Genomic DNA, 22,867 nt, shown 5'->3' on the forward strand with positions numbered 1-22,867 from the left:
AGGGACACTAATCCCAGACTCATAGCCCTGTGTGCCTCTCTTTTTTTTTTTTTTTTTTTTTTTGAGACAGTCTCTCTCTCCGTTGGCCAGGCTGGAGTGCAGTGGCTTAATCTTGGCTCACTGCAACCTCCATCTCCTGGGCTCAAGCAATTCTCCCGCCTCAGCCTCCCAAGTACCTTGGATTACAGGTGTGTGTGCCACCATGCCTGGCTAATTTTGTATTTTTAGTAGAGGCAGGGTTTCACCATGTTGGCCAGACTGGTCTTGAACTCCTGACTTCAGGTAATCCGCCTGCCTTGGCCTCCCAAAGTGCTGGAATTACAGGCGTGAGCCACTGCACCCGGACCCATGTACCTCTCATTCTTACCCATTTATATCACCCATAAAATGGTTTTACCTAAAACTTAAGTTGCCTTTTAGAACTGGGTGGCTTTGTATGCAAATCCCGATTTCCAACTTCTCTTGGAATTTGGCAAAACCAAGATAGCACAGGGATTGTGAACAAACAAGCAGTAAAACCACTTCTGCTTGCACCACACGTTAGTGTGCTGGGCCCTGCCTGGAGGCCGCACCGGAGGCAGCTGAGCTGTGAGCCCAGCCATGAGCCCACACACCCAACACTGGCCTGAGTAAAAACGTGTCTCGTATTTATTAATGCTACTTACTCTCCAGCATGTTAGATGATGTCACTCTTAGTAGTGTTAAGAGTTCATTTAAAACAATCTGGAGCAAATTTCCCTGGTTAAACTTCACTCCCCATGGGTTGCAGGGTGGCACCCCAGTTGGTCTCCAACCTTCACTTTCCCAGGGGGCTGGCTTGCACCTTCTCCTTCCTCAGGCCCCAGCTCCACCCGCCTGCATGCAGAGGCCCTCCCAGAGGCCCTGCTTCATGGCCCACCTCCCGGCTGCTCCTCAGCCCAGCTGTGGGACTGACCCTTCCATGCCCCCAGAATGCTCAGTGAGGCCTCCAAGGCCACATGCTCGCCTCTCTGCCCTCACCCTCCTGTCAGTGCTGGCTGGGGCCTCCCCTCCTTTGTGTTGAAGGACACTACGGCAGGGCCTCCAACTGCACCCTTGTCTGTGCCCTGCCCAGGGGCCCCTCCCGTCCTGTGGCTTCACACCTTGTCCCACTCATCTAACATCAGTGGAGCCACTCCTCCCACTGACCTGTACCCGGCATTTCCACTCGAGTCCCTCGTGGTGCCCCCCCCGACTCACAATGGCACAGAGGTCCTCCTTTCCCCACCAGGGGCGCAGATGGACCACCAAGGGTCAGGGGCAGGGGGTCCCCTTCGTCCCTGACACTCACCCTCAGCACATCCTTCCCGGAGACCTCCACCCTGTCCTGGCCTCCTCTTGTCCTCTCACTCTCCCTGCCCCGGGTGGGGACCCTTCCTCACATGCCTGGATGATCGCAGCCCACAGTGGCCCACCCTCCCTCCAAGCAGCAAGGGAGCCCCTCAGGCCCAGGCTGGGTCATACCCCTTCCCGCTTCCACCTCTCACTGCTCTCTCCCATCACTCAGGACAGAGCTGGCTCATCCTTGGCGCCTGGCAGGAGGCAGGGGTGTTTCTCCCAGGCAGGGTGGCCTCGACTCTTGTGATCTGTTCTCTAAGCCAGCTGCCATGGGCTGAGTCTCACCTGGTGCCATGTGGGGCCTCCCGAGGGCACGTCCCAAGAGAATGCCCACACGCTGGGCTGAGTCTCACCTGGTGCCATGTGGGGCCTCCCGAGGGCACGTCCCAAGAGAATGCCCACACGCTGGGCTGAGTCTCACCTGGTGCCATGTGGGGCCTCCCGAGGGCACATCCCCAAGAGAATGCCCACACGCTGGGCTGAGTCTCACCTGGTGCACGTGGGGCCTCCCGAGGGCACATCCCCAAGAGAATGCCCACACGCTGGGCTGAGTCTCACCTGGTGCCATGTGGGGCCTCCCGAGGGCACGTCCCAAGAGAATGCCCACACGCTATGCCGGGCGAGGGAAAGAGGAAAACCAACAGAGCCCAGAGCGTCCCAGCACAAGCCCCACGGGACATCCACACCCTACACAGCTCTCGGGGCTGAGAGAGGCTCTGGGTGGCCAAGAACACCGTCTCTCTGGCGGCTGCAGGACCAGTGTGGCCGGAGCACCCGTGGGGGACAGAGCCAGATGCTGCTCTTGGCGCCTCACCTCCAGCACAGGCGAGGACCTCCACAAAGTGGTACGGGAACTTGCCCTTCTTAAGCTTCAGGATCATGTTCTGGATATTTCGAAAGCCATAGGCCGCAGCAAAGCGTAACACCACCTCCCCATTCTTCTCAAGGGTGACCTCTTGGAAGTCTTTGTTTCTACAAAATGAACACAGAGAATTTTGATCCATCAAGTCCTTTATCTGTGACTTAAGAACACTTGTTTTTTTTTTTTTTGAGACAGGAGTCTTGCTCTGTTGCCCAGGCTGAAGTGCAGTGGCACAATCTTGGCTCACTGCAACCTCCACCTCCCGGGTTCACACCATTCTCCTGCCTCAGCCTCCCGAGTAGCTGGGACTACAGGCGCCCACCACCACACCCGGCTAATTTTTTGTATTTTTGGTAGAGACGGGGTTTCACCGTGTTAGCCAGGATGGTCTCGATCTCCTGACCTTGTGATCCACCCACCTCGGCCTCCCAAAGTGCTGGGATTACAGGTGTGAGCCACCGCACCCGGCCAAGAACACTTTCTAATGTAAGTTTGGAATGTCAGCAAAATAAAAGGTCTAAATAAACACAAAAAAGCCCTTTTGATTTTGACTGGTGTAAACTCCATACATAGAACTGCCACATGCACAGATCCACACATGCACACGTGCTGCGCACAGGCACAGACAGGCTGTGGACGCTGCCCCACACCTCAGGGCTCGGTAAGTGACCTCCTCTACGTCCTCGTTGAACAGCTCCTTGGCCGCATGTCTGAAGATGTGTGCCAGGTGCCCGTCCGAGCTGGCTCCATCATGGCGCATCACCTTGTCCTCCTTCAAGTCTCCAAACCTCACCAGGCAGAGAAAAAACAAGTCCTTCATGAATGCCAATGTACAGTGACAGCAAGAGTGAAACCAGACTTCCAGAGGGCATCACAATCCAAGGTCACCACCAAAGAAGCTAAATCCTCTACAAATGTTTAAACTTTGGAGAAAGTCCCATTTCTAGCATCTTGAGGGGTCTCGGGAGGGCCTGCCTGATGCTCGGGCCAGGCGGAGGACTCTCAGTCACGCCGAGCCCATGCATAGGCTCTTGCAGGTACTCCAGATGCTTATGGTCTTTTTCTTTTCTTTGAGACAGGGTCTTTTTCTGTCTCCTAGGCTGGAGTGCAGTGGCACAATCATAGCTCACTACAACCCCAGCCTCTTGGACTCAAGCCATCCTCCTACCTCAGTCTCCCAAAGTACTGGGATTATAGGTGTGAGCCACCACACGCATGGCCCCACAGATGCTTAACTTCTATCTCACCTTCCCCCAAAAGGGCATGAATGCAGCACCTGGGACGCGGAGTGTTTGTGAGGACACACGCCGCTGCCTTTGCGGTGCCCTCTGCCCAGTGCCTGGGGTGCAGCAGGAGCCCCAGACCTTGCTGGGTATCAAGGTCACCGCCCCCAGCAGAACCCAGCCTGCCACTCTTGCTGCAAAGGGGCCTGAGGGAGCTGCCCCACTGCCCCACAGTGGAACGTGGAACGTGAGGCACAGACGGCACCCAGGAAGAAGGGGGCTGGTGCACACACGAACGGCCCTGCCCCAGCGAGGACAAAGCTGTTTGTGCTTCTCGTCCTTCCTCGAGGGTTTGGGGTGGCAATCGCACCATGGAAGCCCGCCAAGCCTCCCGACTCCCTGGCAGCCCTGGTGAATGGTATCCCACTCAACAGCTAGAAGGATGGCTGAGGGTTGTGGCGGGGGCCTGGGGGACTGCATCTCAGTGCTTCACATGGCCTCGTCATAAAGCAGGGCAGCCCTGGGCCTGTCAGGTGGCTGGCAGGGCTGACGGGAGGTCCTGCCCTCCAGAGGACTCTCCCCAGATAAGCCACTTACAGAGTGTCGACGGCAGCATCCTTCACTGAGAGGTCACCTTGCTCCATTATTTGAGCTATTTCACCTACAGACAAACGAAGTAAGAGACACTGAAAAGACACAGGTGGCCACAGGAACTTTTCTTCCCCTGCAGGAAATTTGACATTAGTAACCCTGGATGACCTCCCTCCTATGAAATCTCCATCACAGACAGCAGGAGTGGAGTCCATCTAAAGGGCAAAGTGAGGCCAATAAAATCAAACACTAATAAAATGTAAGCAGAATTCAATTCGAATTCCTCTTTCCATTCCTCTTTCTGCCCTCGAACTGTGGCATTTACGTCAACAATCTCTCCATGATTTTCCCATGTGGAAAATCTGTAAACTTTTTTGGTCCACTTTGTATGAAACAGAAAACTTTTGTTATAACAAGCTCACAGAGACAGGACGGCGAAATGTATACTGGTTGCATTTTTTTTCTTTTTTTTTGAGATGGAGTCTCACCTCCGCTGCCCAGGCTGGAGTGCAGTGGTGCGATCTTGGCTCACTGTAACCTCTGCCTCCCGGGTTCAAGCGATTCTCTTGCCTCAGCCTCCTGAGTGGCTGGGATGACAGGTGCCCACCACCATGCCTGGCCAGACGGGTCTCGAACTCCTGACCTCAGGTGACCAGCCTGCCTCAGCCTCCTGAAGTGCTGGGATTACAAGTGTGAGCCACTGTGCCCAGCCCATTTTTTTTTTTTTTTTTTTTTTTTTAGAAACAAGGTCTCCAGTCTGGCCAACATGGCAAAATCCCCTCTCTACTAAAAATACAAAAGTTAGCCTTGCATGGGTGTGCGCCTGTAATCCCAGCTACTTGGGAGGCTGAGGGAGGAGAATCGCTTGATCCTGGGAGGCGGAGGTTGTAGTGAACTGCAATGGAGCCACTGCAGAGCCTGGGCAACACAGTGAGACTGTGTCTCAAAAAAAAAAAAAAAAAAAGAGACAAGGTCTCACCGTGTTGCCCAGCGAGGTCTCAAACTCCTGGGCTCAAGTGATCCTCCAGCTGTAGCCTCCTGAGTGGCTAGAACTAGAGGCCTGAGCCACTGCACCCAGCTACATTTACATGACATATGGTTATTCTGCAATGAGATCAACTGAAAGTGAAAACCTCTTTCTGTATTTCCTTTTACATGAGGATGCCTGAAAAAACCCTTAATTGAAAAACTGAGCCTCTAAAACCTGGCTGTGGCATCACATCAGATGCTGTGAGATGGCTGGAATCACAGGTAAGAAAATAGCATAATTTCCTATAAATCTGCACTCAGAAAAAAAGATAGCTGGACATGGTTCTTCTGATAGCTTGCTGCGCATGTTTTTATTTTGTCAACACAAGCAGATGGCCCCTGGGCCCTTCCTCTGAGAGTGAAGGATGGCAGTGCTGAGGGCCCTTCTGTCCCTCATCCTTCAACACCCCTGCCACGTCACCCCACAGGGAGCCTGTGCCTGGGGGGTGGGGACCTTTCCAGAGGCATCTGCGTGCTAGAATTTCAAGTCAGGGGACTGTCAGGGACATTGGCATCCTTAAAGATTGTCCCTGAGAGCTGATCTCTCTGCCTCACGTACCACTAATCTAAATACCTGCAGGGACCTGTTTTCAGAGACCAATTAAAACAGTTCCACCAGAATGTTAACAAAGTCTTAAGCTTCCCCCACCAACTGATGTCAACATTCTTCTGAATGGGTTCTATATAATTCCAGGGAATGACTTCCATTCACAACACACACACAACTCACTGTAGGCTCTTAACATCTCAAAGCAGTGGCCAATACAGTGGTAAAGGCAACATCCCTGAAGCAAACGTGCCTTTTTCATTTTACTCTGAATGAAAAAAACTTCACTTGTGTTTTAAGTGCAGACTTGGTTTGTGAGAAGGAGACTCACTATGGCTATAGACAACTTTCCTACCAAGAGGTAAGTACACTGCACGGACTGCAATGTAAAGTCAGGGCCACCATATGGCCCGAGTGGTTCTCCCAGAGACCTGATTTATCCTTTTTTTTTTTTTTTTTTGAGACGGAGTCTCGCTCTGTCGCCCAGGCTGGAGTGCAGTGGCGCGATCTCGGCTCACTGCAAGCTCCGCCTCCCGGGTTCAGGCCATTCTCCTGCCTCAGCCTCCTGAGTAGCTGGGACTACAGGCGCCCGCCACCTCGCCCGGCTAGTTTTTTCTATTTTTAGTAGAGACGGGGTTTCACCGTGGTCTCAATCTCCTGACCTTGTGATCCGCCGTGCCCAGCCATCCTTTTTTTTTTTTTTGAGACGAAGTTTTACTCTCGTTGCCCAGGCTGGAGTGTAATGGCATGATCTCAACTTACCGCAACCTCCGCCTCCGGGGTTCAAGCAATTCTCCTGCCTCAGCCTCCTGAGCAGCTGGGATTACAGGCATGTGCCACCATGCCTGGCTAATTTTTTGTATTTTTAGTAGAGACAGGGTTTCTCCATGTTGGTCAGGCTGGTCTCGAACTCCTGACCTCAGGTGATCCACCTGTCTTGGCCTCCCAGCTGTCAGTAACTTCAGACAAGTGACCACAGTGGCAGGCACTGAGATGGCTCTGGGACACAGATCTGCCTGGCTCCAGTGTGTACTGGCCAGTCAGAGAATCCCCCAGCGGCCAGGTGCGCCCTCACCCACCTCTCACCTGATGTTAACACGCAGTCAGCGCCCCGGGAGCCATACAAAGCGGGGGGAAAGCCTTCCTGAAGAGCCTCTAGCTTCTTGTCATAACAAGGGGCCACGATGACGTGGAAAATCTTCTCTGGAGACAGGTTCTGTGGGAGAGGGGCACCCATGTTTAGGGCTAGTGGAGAGGTGACGATGGCAGCTTACACTTGGTGCCCAGGACAGGAGGGATGGGAGACCAACTGCCCCCTGCTGTTGCCCTCCAGACACTGCATGGAGCACTTTCTCTTTTTTTTTTTTTTTTTTGAGACGGAGTCTTGCTCTGTCGCCCAGGCTGGAGTGCAGTGGCATGACCTCAGCTCACTGCAACCTCCGCCTCCTGGGTTCACGCGATTCTCCCGTCTCAGCCTCCTGAGTAGCTGGGACTACAGGCACGTGCCGCCATGCCTGGCTAATTTTTTGTACTTTAGTAGAGATGGGGTTTCACCGTGTTGCCCAGGCTGGTCTCAAACTCCTGATCTCAGGCAATCTGCCCACCTCGGCCTCCAAAGTACTAGGATTACAGGTGTGAGCCATCGAGCCTGTCTGCATGCGGCACTTTCTTGGGGCTGGGACTGTTGTGGGTCTGAGGCTGGGCCCCACAGATGAAGCTGCTGTAGTCACATCTGGCTCCCATCCCCTCTTCAACTCTACCGAGCACCAGCACCCCATCCGTGTCTGTCTGCTGCCTCCCTTGGGACTGAGTGTGGTACTCCCAAACCATCTGCAAAGCACCCCAGTCAGTGGAGCCTCTTGGAAGAACCAGGAAGGCTGAGCCCATCTCCTCCTGAACCTGTGCACATGGGACAAAACAGGCAAGAGGTCCAGCTGGCGTGGAGCCGTTGCTGGTCCAGCATGGAGCCATTGTGGGAGGCCCAAGTGTGTGTGCGCGCGCTCGTGTGTGTGTGTGTGTGTGTGCTGGCTACTTCACCCACAGGCTTTCCTGAATCTTCCCAAGCGATGCCCACCCAAGCTACCCCTCTCCTGGGGCCCTGCCACACAGAGCAAGTGCCTGTGGCTGGGCCTGAACTGGTGGCAAGCCAGAAGCCAGCAGTTGCCAAGTGATCCTGTGGTGAGGTCTGGGTGGAAAGGCCCCATTCAGGGCAGGGGCGGAGCAAAAGAGGAAACCCGCCCCTGGTCGCAGTTGTATCAGACGGTCAGGTGAGGAGCTGCTGGAGGCCGCGTCTCTGCAGCTGCCCCTCACGGCACCTACAGGAGGACACACAGCTCTGGGCTCCAGCCAGGGTAGAGGGCAGCACGTGGAAGACCTAGAAACACATGGCTCTCTTCAGGTGGGGGCAGGGCAAGGGACAGACATAAAGTCCCATAGCTCATTTTTTGGTCCTGTCTAAACTGAACGCGTATACTCTGTCTGACATCATGTTTACCATTTGCCAGATTGTGACTTTATGGGTAGAAAGAAACTAGGTAGAAAGAAAACACTGCCTATTGCTAAAGTAACAAGGCTGCCAAATATGCGTGCCCTTTTAGGCTGACTTCAAATGTCTGAAAGATCCTGATGTTGCCCTCTACTCCGGTTACCACAGTGCCTGGACGTGGCTGCTCCCCTGGAGGGAGGTGTAAAGTCTGATTGAGAAGAGCAGTGTGGGGCATGCCAGCGGCTGGAGAATAAACCACGGGATTAGGGTCCCTTTGAGGGTGGCCTTGGAGATATCAGGGAGTTCTGGGAGGACCTGGGGGCCACAGAGGGCTGTGGGAAGGGAGAACATGATGGGCTGAGGCAGGGGGCATGCAGGAGCCTCCGGCCAGGACTCACTCCATCAAGTCGAAGACAGCATCACGGCCCCTGCAGAATCTCACAGAAGGGGCTAAGGAAGTCATGTGATGCCCATGGTCTGAGGGAAAAGGCCAGGGCAGAGGCCAGGTTTGGCTCCCGAAATGATAGTGGCCCTCGGCCTCTGGGCACAGGCCATTCTAGGCCTCCTTGGGTGAGGCGTCCCAACAGCAGGCAGGCAGCATCTCTGGGCAAGGTCTTGGGTCTCATTCTCAGCAGGGTGGGCAGCATGTCTACCCCGAATGGGCCCACGAGAACGACCAGATGCCACAGAAAAGGTTCAGAAGAAAGAAAGAGGTTGTGAGAAGAAGGAAGGGAGGAACAGAGATGGGCGCTGGTGAGAAACAGCACTGCTAATGTTTCCTGAAGCCACAGCTTCCTTTTTGCTCACCTGGGGGGCCGTGACCACACCGGACAGATGGGGAACCTCCCCTTCCTGGGCCCCTATGCCATGGTCCTCCCTCACTTGCCCTTCCTGCCCTCCAGAGAGAGGTCAGCTTACCTGCTGTCTGGCGAAATAATCCTTCACCAAAGAGCCCATGACCTGCTGGGGGGACTTGGCGGTGCAGAGGTGGGCAGTGACGGGACGGCCCAGCACCCGCTCGGCATATCGGACCCAGCCTGGGGAGAGAAGGGTCCAAGGTCAGCTCCTTACTGCTTCCTCTGGACCTTCCTGCCACGCACCAGGGAACGCTGAGTCCCTGCCGCCCCAGGGTAAAGCCAGGTCACCTTTTCCCCAGGCCTTACCAGGAACTCGTGCTGGACCCAAAACCCATCCTCTGTGGCCCAGCTGTGGGTCATGGGAACCTGCAGGCCTGGAGGCTACTGGGAAATGGGAGCGTCCCTGCAAGGCCGACAGACAAGTAAGAGTCGGGGTAACAGGTCCCCCAAAAAGGTGAAAGGGAACAAGCACTGAAGGGCAGCAGGAGCAGTGGCCCAGGCTGCACCGTGTGAAACCCCCTGGCCAGCTACAGAGTCTTTGCAGCCAGGACACACAGTTACCGCTCAGGGGAGAGCAGCCACATGCTTGCCCAACTTCTCTTACCGACTAGAAATTAACAGCCCAACAACTGCACACTTTTTAAAATATAAGAAATCTAGCCAGACATGATGGCTCATGCCTGTAATCCCAGAACTTTGGCAGGCCGAGACGGGCGGATCACGAGGTCAGCAGATTGAGACCAGCCTGGGAGACCAGCCTGGCTAACACGGTGAAATCCCGTCGCTACTAAAAACACAAAAAATTAAAAATTAGCCAGGAGTGGTGGCGGGCGCCTGTAGTCCCAGCCACTCAGGAGGCTGAGGCAGGAGAATGGCATGAACCCGGGAGGCGGAGGTTGGAGTGAGCTGAGATTGCACCACTGCACTCCAGCCTGGGCAACAGAGCGAGACTCTAGCTCAAAAAAAAAAAAAAGTGTCTTGGCCAGGCTCAGTGGCTCACGCCTGTAATCCCAGCACTTTGGGAGGCTAAGGCGGGCAGATCACCTGAGGTCAGGAGTTTGAGACCAGCCTGACCAAAATGGTAAAACCTTGTCTCTACTACAGATACAAAACTTAGCTGGGCGTGGTGGCATGCGCCTGCAATCGCAGCTTCTCATGAGGCTGAGGTGGGAGAATCACTTGAACCCGGCGGGTGGAGGTTGCAGTGAGCCAAAATCACACCACTGCACTCCAGCCTGGGTGACAGAGCGAGACTCTGTCTCAATAAATAAATAAAATAAAAAATAAAAAAAGTGTTTGACCAGGATGGAGCTTATGTTGAGAAATAAAGTTTATACTTTTTATCTTTTTCTTTTTTTTTTGAGACGGAGTCTCGCTCTGTCACCCAGGCTGCAGTGCAGTGGCGCGATCTCCGCTCACTGCAAGCTCCGTCCTCTCCCAGGTTCACGCCATTCTCCTGCCTCAGCCTCCTGAGTAGCTGGGACAACAGGCACCCGCCACCACGCCTGGCTAGCTTTTGTATTTTCAGCAGAGATGAGGTTTCACCGTGTTAGACAGGATGGTCTCAATCTCCTGACCTTGTGATCCACTTGCCTCGGCCTCCCAAAGGTGTGAGCTACCGCGCCCGGCCAAGAAATAGAGTTTATACTTTTTATCTTTGAATTCTGTTCTTTCACAAACTTTTTGCAGTCTCCTCGCATTTGCTGATTTCCTTATGAGAGATCCTACTGGGATGGAACCTAGAATGGAACTCTCGATCACTGAAGGAACTAACTCTGCTGATGAGAATCCTGAGTAGACTGCTGATCTGTATAGAAATGGTGATCCCTCCGCCTGTGGCAGTGAACACAACGCTAGGCAGGGGCCCTGAGACTCTCTTCTCAGTGATGGCATTTCTGAGAAATGTGTCACCAAATCCTTTCTCTTCTCCAGCCACCAGCTGCAGACCAGCCCCTTGCTTCCTATTTTAGCTTGAGATTTGCTGTATGTATGTAGCATATATGTATAATTGACAGGGTTGCTCTGTTACCCAGGCTGGAGTGCAGTGGTGCAATCACGGCTCACCGCAGCCTCGACCTCCCAGGTTCCAGTGATCCTCCCACCTCATCCTCCTGAGTAGGTGGGACTACAGGCGCCCACCACCATACCTGGCTAATTTTTTGTATTTTTAGTAGAGACGGCATTTCACCATGTTGGCCAGGATGGTCTCGATCTCCTGACCTCGTGATCCACCCACCTCAGCCTCCCAAGGTGCTGGGATTACAGGTATGAGCCACCGTGCCTCGCCTGAATTTTTTATAATTTAGAAACCCACTGCTCCAGGGGCACTGGCGTTAGTTCTTTGTCATTTCACATGGCCTCTTCCTTGGTTGGGGGTGGAACTAAGCAAGTGTGACTGGTGTTGTGAAGCCATGTTGTGTGTGGCATCATGTAATGGACCCCAAAACCAAAGTACTCCAGCAAGGGGACCACAGAGGCAGGCTCAGCACACAAACACCAGGTACTCCCAGGTCACTGGAGCCCAGGTAGCTCCTGAAACCATCAGGTGTGGAAATTATTCCTTTACACCTGGAAGAACACCCAAAATGCCACAAGAGCTGAATGTAATACCCACAATCTAGTAAAAGGCTGTATCTGGTATCAAACAGTTTATACTTAGACCTCTGATACAAAAATCTGTGAGTCACTTAAACTAAGGCAAACCATACAGCTGAAAGGAGCCACTAACACCCCCATCCCCATCTGGGGCTGAGAACACAGCAGACCGTGGGTTGCTGGTGAACGACACAGCTCAAATAACAAGCCAACCAGTGCAGCCCACAGAACAGCTGGTAAATTTCCTCTTTATATTTTATACATGGCTAGAGAGTAAGTCCATATTCTAAGCAACCACAATGTCAACATTCTATCTTATTAACTCATAATCCTAATGACTAAAGGTTGACATGTAAAATGCTAGAAAAATTTGAAACCATTGTGGGGGGAGCATAAATTGAGAACTAAAACGTGAACCAAACCCTAAAAAGTATACAGCCTACGACTAGCTTAGATAGAGCTCTCCTATGCTCCCACAGGCCTCATGTAGTTAGAATAATTTTTTTTTTTTTTTTTTTTTGAGGCGGAGTCTCGCTCTGTCAGCCCGGACTGGAGTGCAGCGGCCGGATCTCAGCTCACTGCAAGCTCCGCCTACCAGGTTTACGCCATTCTCCTGTCTCAGCCTCCCGAGTAGCTGGGACTACAGGCGCCCGCCACCTCGCCCGGCTAGTTTTTGTATTTTCTAGTAGAGACGGGGTTTCACCGTGTTAGCCAGGATGGTCTCGATCTCCTGACCTCGTGATCCGCCCGTCTCGGCCTCCCAAAGTGCTGGGATTACAGGCTTGAGCCACCGCGCCCGGCCAGAATAATTTTTAAGTAATGTTTGCCAGGATAGCCATTCTTTCCTTACTCCCTTATGCATCGTCAAAAATTTCTTAACCCAAACTCTCTACTTTTCCAGAATTGAAAAGCATGTGTGATAAATCTCTTCTATAACTCAGGCATCCAAAAACCAATTAAAGAGCGGTTTAAACAGTGCTCTCTGAGAGTATCTGAATATCAATGTAAAGGAATTTTATTCTTTTTTTCTTTTTTTTTTTGAGATGCAGTCTCGCTCTGTCTCTCAGGCTGGAGTGCAGTGATGCGATCTCCGCTCACCGCAAGCTCCGTTATCTCCCGGGTTCACGCCATTCTCCTGCCTCAGTCTCCCAAGAAGCTGAGACTACAGGCGCCCACCACCACGCCCGGCTAATTTTTTTGTATTTTTAGTAGAGACGGGGTTTCACGGTGTTCGCCAGGATGATCTCCATCTCCTGACCTCGTGTTCCGCCCGCTTCAGCCTCCCAAAGTGCTGGGATTACAGGTGTGAGCTAGCGCGCCTGGTCAAAATTTTCTTATTCTGTATTTTTTTAAGCTGGCAAAGGATAGATGCACGTTTGCCGTATTATTCCATAATAATTTGTACATCTGAGATATGTCGTACTTGCAAGAGAAAATAAATTTTCTTAAGAGACAGGACCTCAGTCTTTCGCCCAGGCTGGAGTACAATGGAGGAGTCATAGCTCACTGCAGCCTCTAACTCCTTGGCTCAAACAGTCTACTCACCTCAGGCTATGATTTGTAGTAGCTAGGATTACAGGTACATGCCACCACCCCGGCTTTCTTTTGTTTTTTTGCAGAGACAAGGTCTCACTCTGTTGATGAGGCTGGTTCCACATTCCTGGGCTCAAGCAATCCTCCCACATCAGCCTCCTAAATTGTTGGGATTATGGCTGTAATGCCTGGCCTACTTTTCTTTTCCTTTTAAAAAATATTTATTAAAAAAATTAGAGGACGGGTGTGGTGGCTCATGTCTGTAATCCCAGCACTTTGGGAGGCCAAAGCGGGCAGATCACTTGTCAAGACCAGCTTTTGGCAACATGGCGAAACCCCATCTCTACTAAAAATACAAAAATTAGCCAGGCGTGGTGGCGTTAGCCTGTAATCCCAGCTACTCGGGAGGCTAAGGCATAAAAGAGAACCTGGCCAGGTGCAGTGGCTCACACCTGTAATCCCAGCACTTTGGGAGGCCGAGGTGGAAGGATCACGAGGTCAGGAGATAGAGACCATCCTGGCTAACATGGTGAAACCCCGTCTCTACTAAAAATACGAAAAGAAATTAGCTGGGTGTGGTGGCAGGTGCCTGTAGTCCCACCTACTTGGAAGGCTGAGGCAGGAGGATAATGTGAACCTGGGAAGCGGAGCTTGCAGTGAGCAGAGATCACGCCACTGCACTCCAGCCTGGGCGACAGACTGAGATTCTGTCTCCAAAAAAAAAAAAAACAAAAAAAAAATAGAGACAAGTTGCCCAGGCTGGCCTCAAACTCCTGGGCTCAAAAGATCTGCCTAGGCTGGGCGCAATGGCTCATGCCTGTAATCCCAGCACTTTGGGAGGCCAAGGCAGGCAGATCACCTGAGATCAGGAGTTCAAGACCAGCCTGGCCGACATGGCAAAACCCCATCTGCACTAATAATACAAAAATTAGCTGGGTGCAGTGGCATGCACCTGTAGTCCCAGCTACTTGGCAGGCTGAGGCAAGAGAATCGCTTGAACCTAGAAGGTGGAGCTTGCAGTGAGCTGAGATCGTGCCACTGTACTCCAGCCTGGGCAACAGAGCGAGATTCTGTCTCAAACTAAACTAAAACTAAACTAAAACTAAAATAAAACTAAACTAAACTAAACTAAACTAAACAAACATACTAGCCTTTCCAGTGTGGCACCTCTTTTTTTTTTTTTTTTTTTTTTTTTGAGATAGAGTCTCACTCTGTCGCCCAGGCTGGAGTGCGGTGGCGCAATCTCCACTCACTGCAAGCTCCGCCTCCCGGGTTCACGCCATTCTCCTGCCTCAGCCTCCTGTGTAGCTGGGACTACAGGCGCCCGCCACCCCGCCCGGCTAATTTTTGTATTTTTAGTAGAGACAGGGTTTCACCGTGTTAGGCAGGATGGTCTCGATCTCCTGACCTCGTGATCCGCCCGTCTCGGCCTCCCAAAGTGCTGGGATTACAGGTGTGAGCCACCGCGCCCGGCCTACAGTGTGGCACCTCTGATGAAAAACTAAACTGGCTGTCCCTAAACATCAAATGCCCTCTGTGAATCAGGCCAAGCTCTTCCCTCCTGGTCTACAAGGCTGGGTGGGATGGGTCTGTCTGCCTCCAACCTCATCCAGCGCCTGCAGAACCTTGTGAAACCTCTGTTGGCACCTCCAGGGACTCACCAGGACAGGCAGAGGTCAGCATGGGAAGGGTGCGTTCCTCCTCACTGTGCTGGCGATAGCGACGCACAAATTCTTTTTGGCTCTCCAGGATACTAAAATCCGCAGCTATCCTCGTATCAAACACATAGTGCACCCCTGCAGGAGAGAGGAGCATGTTCAGCTTAAAGCACCTACGAAAAGATCTACTTTTAGGCTTCCTTTTTTTTTTTTTTTTGAGACGGAGTCTCGTTCTGTCACCCAGGCCACAGTGCAGTGGCACAATCTCGGCTCATGGCAACCTCCGCCTCCCGGGTTCAAGTGATCCTCCCACCTCAGTCTCCCCAGTAACCAGGATTACAGGCACCCGCCATTATGCCCGGCCAATTTTTGTATTTTTTAGTAGAGATGAAGTTTCACCATGTTGGCCAGGCTGGTCTTGAATTCCTGGGCTCAGGTGATCTACCCACCTTGGCCTCCCAGAGTGCTGGAATTACAGGCGTGAGCCGCTGCGTCCAGCCAATACCTCCTCATTCTTACTCATTTTTGCTTTCTCACGTTTAAGAAACAAACTTAAAGCATAAATTCTACAGGCATCTCTCCTATGATAATAAAATCAGCCTTGGTTCTTTTCTGTTCCTAATGGCGTAAGTTCAAGACTATGTGCTTTATCTTTTTTTATGTAAACAATGAACGTGTATCATTTTTCACAATGAAATATGTATGTTCTCTCTCGTGCTTCTTCTCTCTGTACATCTACATTTTAAAACACCTCACTCCATACATAAATTAATGGAATATTATAACATACCCACAGCATTCTCTTCCAATTCACAGGAAATTAAATTTCAGTCTGTGATGGTTCTTGGTGTGTTTAAAAGTAGAATGTACAGTAAAAGTACAGAATGGCTGGGCATACTTTTATAATAGTTTACATTTTTATACTGATTTCTTTTTTTTTTTTTTTTTTGAGACAGTCTCACTCTGTTGCCCAGGCTGGAGTGCAGTGGTGTGATCTCAGCTCACTGCAAGCTCCACCTCCCAGATTCACACCATTCTTCTGCCTCAGCCTCCCGAGTAGCTGGGACTACAGGCACCTGCCACCACACCCGGCTAATTTTTTGTGTTTTTTAGTAGAGACGGGGTTTCACCGTGTTAGCAGGATGATCTCGATCTCTGACCTCATGATCCGCCTGCTTTGGCCTCCCAAAGTGCTGGGATTACAGGCGTGGGCCACCATGCCCAGCCTGAATTTTTTAATTTTAAATTTTTTGTTTCTCCCCCTTCCCAGGTAACAAAGCTGAGAGAAAATGCAACTAGTTATAAGAAATATTAGGCCGGGCACAGTTGCTCATAATCCCAGCACTTTGGGAGGCCGAGATGGGTGGATCACGAGGTCAGGAGATCGAGACCATCCTGGCTAACATGGTGAAACCCCGTCTCTACCAAAAAAAAAAAAAAAATAACTCGGGCGTGGTGGTGGGGCAGGAGAATGGCGTGAACCTGGGAGGTGGAGCTTGCAGTGAGCCGAGATGGCACCACTGTACTCCAGCCTGGGCAACAGAGCGAGACTCTATCTCAAAAAAAAAAAAAAGAAATATTATAAATTTTAAAATATTACATTAAGAAATCAATTTTACCGTGGATACATTTTATTGATATATAATATTCCATTATATAATTTTAACAATCTATTCCCAAATAAGAGATTCCATCATGAGAAAATATAGCATTTGGCAACTTTGATCTTCAGTAAAACTAACCTAACCCGAGGCTTTATGATGACAAGCATGAAGGAGCGACCTAATGTGTGTGCACTTGTTGCTGTAGCTGGGTTTTGGCGGCAACACATTATGTGCTAGATGACCAGGCCCTGTTAGAGCCCAGGCACCTGGGGAACAGGGAGCATCAGGACCCTCAGGCTGCTGCTCAGACTTCAAGTCTGTCCTGATGATCCTTATTCCAAACATCATTTTATTTCACCAGTAATTCCCAATATATCTACACCTATGTACTTATTTAGCAGAGATGGGATCTTGCTATGTTGTCCAGGTTCGTCTCAAGCTCCTGGCCTCAAGCAATCTTCTGGTCTTGGCCTTCCAAAGTGCTGGGATTACAGGCATGAGCCACCAAACCTGACCAATATTTACAATTTTTAAAAGCCACTGTAGAATAATAAAAGCTTTTGGCTAGGCACGGCGGCTCATGCCTATAATCCCAGCACTTTGGGAGGCCAAGGTGGGTGGATCACGAGGTCAAGAGATTAAGACCATCCTGGCCAACATGGTGAAACATCATCTCTACTAAAAATACAAAGATTAGCTGGGTGTGGTGGCGCGCACCTGTAATCCCAGCTACTCAGGAGGCTGAGGCAGGAGAATCTCTTGAACCTGGGAGGCGGAGGTTGTAGTGAGTGGAGATCGCACCATTGCACTCCAGCCTGGGGCACAAGAGCGAGACTCCATCTCAAAAAACAAACAACAACAACTCTTTTTTTTTTTTTTTTTTTTTTTGAGACGGAGCCTCGCTCTGTGGCCTGGGCTGGAGTGCAGTGGCCGGATCTCAGCTCACTGCAAGCTCCGCCTCCCGGGTTCACGCCATTCTCCTGCCTCAGCCTCCCGAGTAGCTGGGACTACAGGTGCCCGCCACCTCACCCGGCTAGTTTTTTGTATTTTTTAGTAGAGACAGGGTTTCACCACGTTAGCCAGGATGGTCTCGATCTCCTGACCTCGTGATCCGCCCACCTCGGCCTCCCAAAGTGCTGGGATTACAGGCTTGAGCCACCACGCCCGGCCAACAAACTCTTATTTGGCAACTCGCTCAGTCTTCCTTTTCTGAACTTGCACATTGGCCATCATGCTATGAGGATGCTCAAGGCTATAAAAGCCCCTCTATAAGCAAATGGAGGGAGGCAGTTCCAGTTTGACCAAAGCAGAAGACGCAGAAGCATCATGCATCAACATTTCAGGCAGTGTTATTCCAGTGCGGATGTCGAGTTCTTTGATTATATTCTTAAATTTCTACCTTTCATTCATTCCTCAGGTAAAGGACACAAGCCCATTCCCTTTCTGCTCTGCTCTTTAGACAGCTTCTTGGGAAACCAGACACTAATCATTTCAGAAGTGACTGTTTATCAAATACACCCTCTGGGGGTAATGGGTGACTTGGAGGTTGCTGGGCCAGTGTGGGAATCTCCCAGTGTCCCTGTCCATGTTGTCAGAGGCAGTCACCGTTTGGTCCCAGAGGGGTCACCTCCCATTGTGTAACAAAACACCCGTCTGTGCACAGCAAAGGAGAAAAGTGACACTCGTCTACCATCGATCAGAGGCTGGGTTTTCATGACACACGGGACAACGTCTTTTTACATTCCAAGAGACTCTTTTGGAAGTTGCTTATATACCCTGCACCCTTGAAAAACGAACTTTAGATTAAAAAGGGCACTTATAAACTCAAGTTATACATTCCCAATTTATCAAAGGATGACTCACCAAGACTTTTGAGGAAACCACAGAGTCTTCTGGAAGCATCAGTTACACTGACATTGAATTTAGCAGCAAAATAAGGCAAAGACTGAGGACACACAGACACTACCAGCACTTTGTGCTTTGAGGTATCACATTTCTGGAAGAAGAAATAGAGAATGTCAGGTATCTGCTGATTACACAAGGAGTAAAAGCTACACATCTTAATGAGAAATTCAGAACAACGTAATGGATGGTCTATGCAAAGACTAATAAAATAGACAAACACCGGCAAACGTAATTAAGGAAAAAGAAGAAAAAAAGTCAGGATTATGGTGAGGTCTGCGCTTCTGGTAAATATTTTTTTAGAAGTCAGGATTTAAAAAATGAAACATGAGCTGGTGTCGGTGGTGCATGCCTAGAGTTCCAGCTACACAGGAGGCTAAAGCAGGAGGATCGCTTAGGCCAGGAGTTCGAGACTGCAGAGCCTATAATCACACTTAGCAACAGCCACAGCCACTGCACTCTAGCCTGGGTAACAGAGTAATACTCTGTTTCTTTTTCGAGACAGAGTTTCACTCTTATTGTCCAGGCTAATGTGCAGTGGTACCATTGATCCCGGCTCACTGCAACCTCTGCCTCCCAGGTTCAAGTGATTCTCCTGCCTCAGCCTCCCGAGCAGCTGGGATTACAGGGACCTGCTACCATGCCCAGCTAATTTTTTGTATTTTTAGTAGAGATGGGGTTTTGCCATATTGGGCAGCCTGGTCTCGAACTCCTGACCTTGTGATCTGCCTGCCTCGGCCTTCCAAACTGCTGGGATTACAGGCATGAGCCATCTGGCCTGGCCGATACTCTGTCTTCAAAGAGACGTAACTACAGCTCTAAGAGACTTTGTCAATTTCAGGAACAGTGTTATATCGGTCAATGTGCGTATCTGGAAAAAATAAATAATTTTAAAGGGAAAATACAAATTACAACATTGGCCAATGAATAACTGAAATAACTACACAACAATAAAAAAACACACACACTAAAATGGCATCCAAAGATGCCTCTTAAAACTCATCAGCCAGGTTGGGCATGGTGGCTCACACCTGTCATCCCAGAACTGTGGGAGGCTGAGGCAAAAGAATTACTTAAACCCAGGAGGTGGAGGTTGCAGTGAAACAGAGGTTGCAGTGAGCTGAGATCGCTCCACTGCACTCCAGCCTGGGCGACACAGCGAGACTCCAACTCAAAAAAAAAAAAAAAAAGAAAGAAAAGTAACCAGGCCCAAGACATTTTGTGAGTAAGCCTCATCTACAAACTGTTCTAAAAAAATATTGCATAAACTAGCATAAAACCACAAGGCTATCAATATCCTTAAACCAAAACTAGATATTGGCAGTGCAATAGAAGACAGGTTCAGATAAAAAGAGTCAAGGTCCGGGTGTGGTGGCTCATGCCTGTAATCCCAGCACTTCGGCAGGCCGAGGCCAGCAGATGGCCTGAGGTCAGGAGGTCGAGACCAGCCTGGCCAACAGGGAGAAACCCCATCTCTACTAAAAATACAAAAACTAGTCAGACATGGTGGTGTGCACCTGTAATCCCAGCTACTCAGGGGGCTGAGGCAGGAGAACTGCTTGAACCCAGGAGGTAGAGGTCGCAGTCAGCCAAGATCGCGCCACTGCACTCAAGCCTGGGCGAACAAAGCGAGACTCCATCTCAAAAAAGAATAAAAAAATAGACACGCAGCAGGAGGGTGGGGTGGAAGTTATGGGAGAAAAAAAAAAAAAAAGGCGGCCAGGTACAGTGGCTCATACCTGTAATACCAGCACTTTGGGAGGCCAAGGCGGGTGGATCACTTGAGGCCAGCAATTCAAGACCAGCCTGGCCAACAAGGTGAAGGCCGAAAAAAGAAAGAAATGGACGCACATCTATCAATATATGAGAGAGATGGGATATTTCAGGTCAACGGGGGAAGAACAGAAGATGCTGGAACAATTTGACTTTTTCGAATAGAAAAGAATGTATCCGGCCAGGCATGGTGGCTCATACCTGTAATCCCAGAACTTTGGGAGGCCGAGGCGAGCAGCTCACTTGAGGTCAGGAGTTTGAGACCAGCCTGGCCAACATGATGAAACCCTGTCTCTATTAAAAATACAAAAATTATCTGGGCATGGTGGCACATGCCTTTAATCCCAGCTACCTGAGAGGCTGAGGTAGGAGAATTGCTTGAACCCAGGAAGGAGAGGTTGCAGTAAGCTGAGATCACACCACTGCACCCCAGCCTGGGAGACAGTGAGACTCCAACTCAAAAAAGAAAAAAAAGGAGAAAGAATGTATCCACATCTATACCGTACTAAAATATAAGTTGTAGACTGGACAAGCAGCATAAGATTATATATAAACTGTCAATAAACATAATCTGGGGCAACCAACTTCTCTAAATAAGCAGGAAAATGCAAATGAGATACAATTTTCTATGCATCAGGTTGGAAAAAACTGAATTTGATATTGAATGTGACCAGGATGGCTGCACACAGCTGTTTGCCCATATCATTTAGGGAAGTATAAAGTGACACAGACACTTTCAAGGGTGTTTTTGCAAAAACCGTTGATACCACAGAATTAAGTCTCTAGTAGTCTGCAAAGCTGCATCCACTAAGTCTGTACAACATAACAAAATGGCTGAAGCCATTCTGTTCCCTGAAAGGCCAAGGGTGAGCAGGTGGGGACGGGTATGCATGGCGAACCTGGCTGATGGGGGTGGCATCTCCTGGTTCAGACCATCCTAACCAGGCAGCCTGCTGCTTGCTAATGGAGCTCCCGTGCAACTGCATGTAAGTCAGTGTGCACCCAGACACGACGAATGCTGGCAACACAAAGAACACGTGTCTCTATCTGCATGTGTGATCTAGGTCATGCATGGTGGCCGATGCCTGTAATCCCAGCACTTTGGGAGGCTGAGGCAGGAGGACTGCTTGAGCACAGGAGTTCAGGACCAGTCTAGGCAACATGGCAAAACCCCATCTCTACAAATAATACAAAAATTAGGCAGGTGTGATAGCACGCATCTGTGGTCCCAGCTGCTCTGGAGGCTACAGGGAGCCTCCGGAGGTGGGAGGATCCCCTGAGTCTTCCCACTGAGCCAAAATTGCACCACTGCACTCCAGCCTGGGTGAGACCCTATCTCAAAAAGAAAAACATTGTGATCTAATCGATGCTGGATGACTTGTCCAGAAGATGCCATGGGGGTAAATGGCAAACGCGAGAAGGCTCCTTGGCTGTCCCCTATGCCACCACACTTGCGCCAGTCAGTGTTTCTTGAGGCCCCTACCTTGCTCTAGCACACTACCTACTGTGAATGGGCTCCTACACCCTGGGCAGGGTAGGATGCTGATGCTTCCTTTGGAGGTGACAGCATGGAAACCAAGAAGTGCCTTTCAGCCTCATCTGCCTTTGTCTCTTTCTCTTTCATCTGTGATATGATTTGGCCCTGTGTCCCCACCCAAATCTCATGTGAAACCAAAGGCTGGGCCTGGCGGGAGGTGACTGGGTCATGGGGGCAGATCTCCCACTTGCTCTTCTCGTGATAGTGAGTCCTCACAAGATCTGGTTGCTTATAAGGGTGGAGTACCTCCCCCTTCAGTTGCTCTCTCCTGCTGCCACGTGAAGACATGCTTGCTTCCCCTTTGCCCTTCTGCCATGATTGTTTCCCGAGGCCTCCCCAGCCATGTCTCCTGTAAAGCCTGTGGAACTGTGAGTCAATTAAACCTCTCTGCTTTATAAATTACCCAGTGTCAGGTAGTTCTTTGCAGCAATGTGGGAATGGACTAATACAACCTGTCTCACGGAAAGACAAGTGGCACTTCTAGTTCTGTATAGGAGGTCTGCAGGGACGAGCTGAAGGAAGGAGCTTTGGGAATTTTTACTTCCTCGGAGTGTCTCTGCCTTGCCCCAAGCTGATCGGTCTGTTAGAACATAACTCTCGTGTCCGAAAACGTGCAAGCAGAGGCAGAACAGCAGGAGCTCCGGCTCTGTGCTGCCCGCATGATCACCAACACCCGTGTTACCTGACCTCACCAGGCAGAGGCCCTGCTTAAGCCACAGAAGCCTGAGGGGTGGTGCCAGCCCCCCACCATTGCCTGACCATCATTAAGGGAGCATGAAATTGTGCAGGGATTTTGCTCTTGATGGAGAGGATTGGAAGAAGGTCAAAGCGGGACGCTAGCAACACTGGGAAAAGGCTGAGATGTGCATCCGCTGTCCCAGCAGAGGCTTCTGTACAGGAAGCCAGGACTCACCTCGACCTCCAGGTCAGCTCCCCAGCATTAGCACATGCCCTGAATGCCTTACCTTGTTAAGGTTCAGAACGCGGAAGAAGTCCTTGGCATTTTGCTGGGAAAGCTGGACTCCTTCCTCTGCAGTCACGCAGCTGTCACATGCCAGGCAGTCACTCAAAAATATCCTGGCATCAGCCAGCTTGTGGAATTCTCCCTTCTATGAAAGGAAGGTAACGTTTCAGCACGATTATTCAACAAATACTCTTTAATGTGCTTTTTTAGGGAGGGTAATACCCATACACGAATTCACAGTAAACACCGGAGACAATACCAGGGTCCAGGCCTGGTGCTCAAGGGTCTAGAAGCAGGACAGTCTCTGCCACTGAGCAGCTCAAGGTGGTGGAGGGACACAGGACCCAGGGC

At 50.6% G+C, this 22,867-nt stretch overlaps 1 protein-coding gene across 1 annotated transcript in view; it reads right to left on the minus strand.

Annotated features, from left to right (window-relative positions):
• NARF (nuclear prelamin A recognition factor) overlaps positions 1-22,867 on the minus strand; it is a 29,560-nt gene that overhangs the window by 725 nt on the left and 5,968 nt on the right. The window contains exons 3-10 of the mRNA XM_010354372.2: positions 22,518-22,661; positions 18,204-18,336; positions 14,740-14,874; positions 9,012-9,130; positions 6,695-6,824; positions 4,039-4,102; positions 2,869-3,006; positions 2,171-2,328 (exon numbers count right to left, since the gene is read on the minus strand). Coding sequence (XP_010352674.1) covers positions 2,171-2,328; positions 2,869-3,006; positions 4,039-4,102; positions 6,695-6,824; positions 9,012-9,130; positions 14,740-14,874; positions 18,204-18,336; positions 22,518-22,661 — 1,021 coding nt within the window. The remainder of the gene's footprint in view (positions 1-2,170; positions 2,329-2,868; positions 3,007-4,038; positions 4,103-6,694; positions 6,825-9,011; positions 9,131-14,739; positions 14,875-18,203; positions 18,337-22,517; positions 22,662-22,867) is intronic.

This window comes from Rhinopithecus roxellana, chromosome 19 (assembly GCF_007565055.1).
Source record: "Rhinopithecus roxellana isolate Shanxi Qingling chromosome 19, ASM756505v1, whole genome shotgun sequence".
Classification (NCBI taxonomy): Eukaryota; Metazoa; Chordata; class Mammalia; order Primates; family Cercopithecidae; genus Rhinopithecus; species Rhinopithecus roxellana.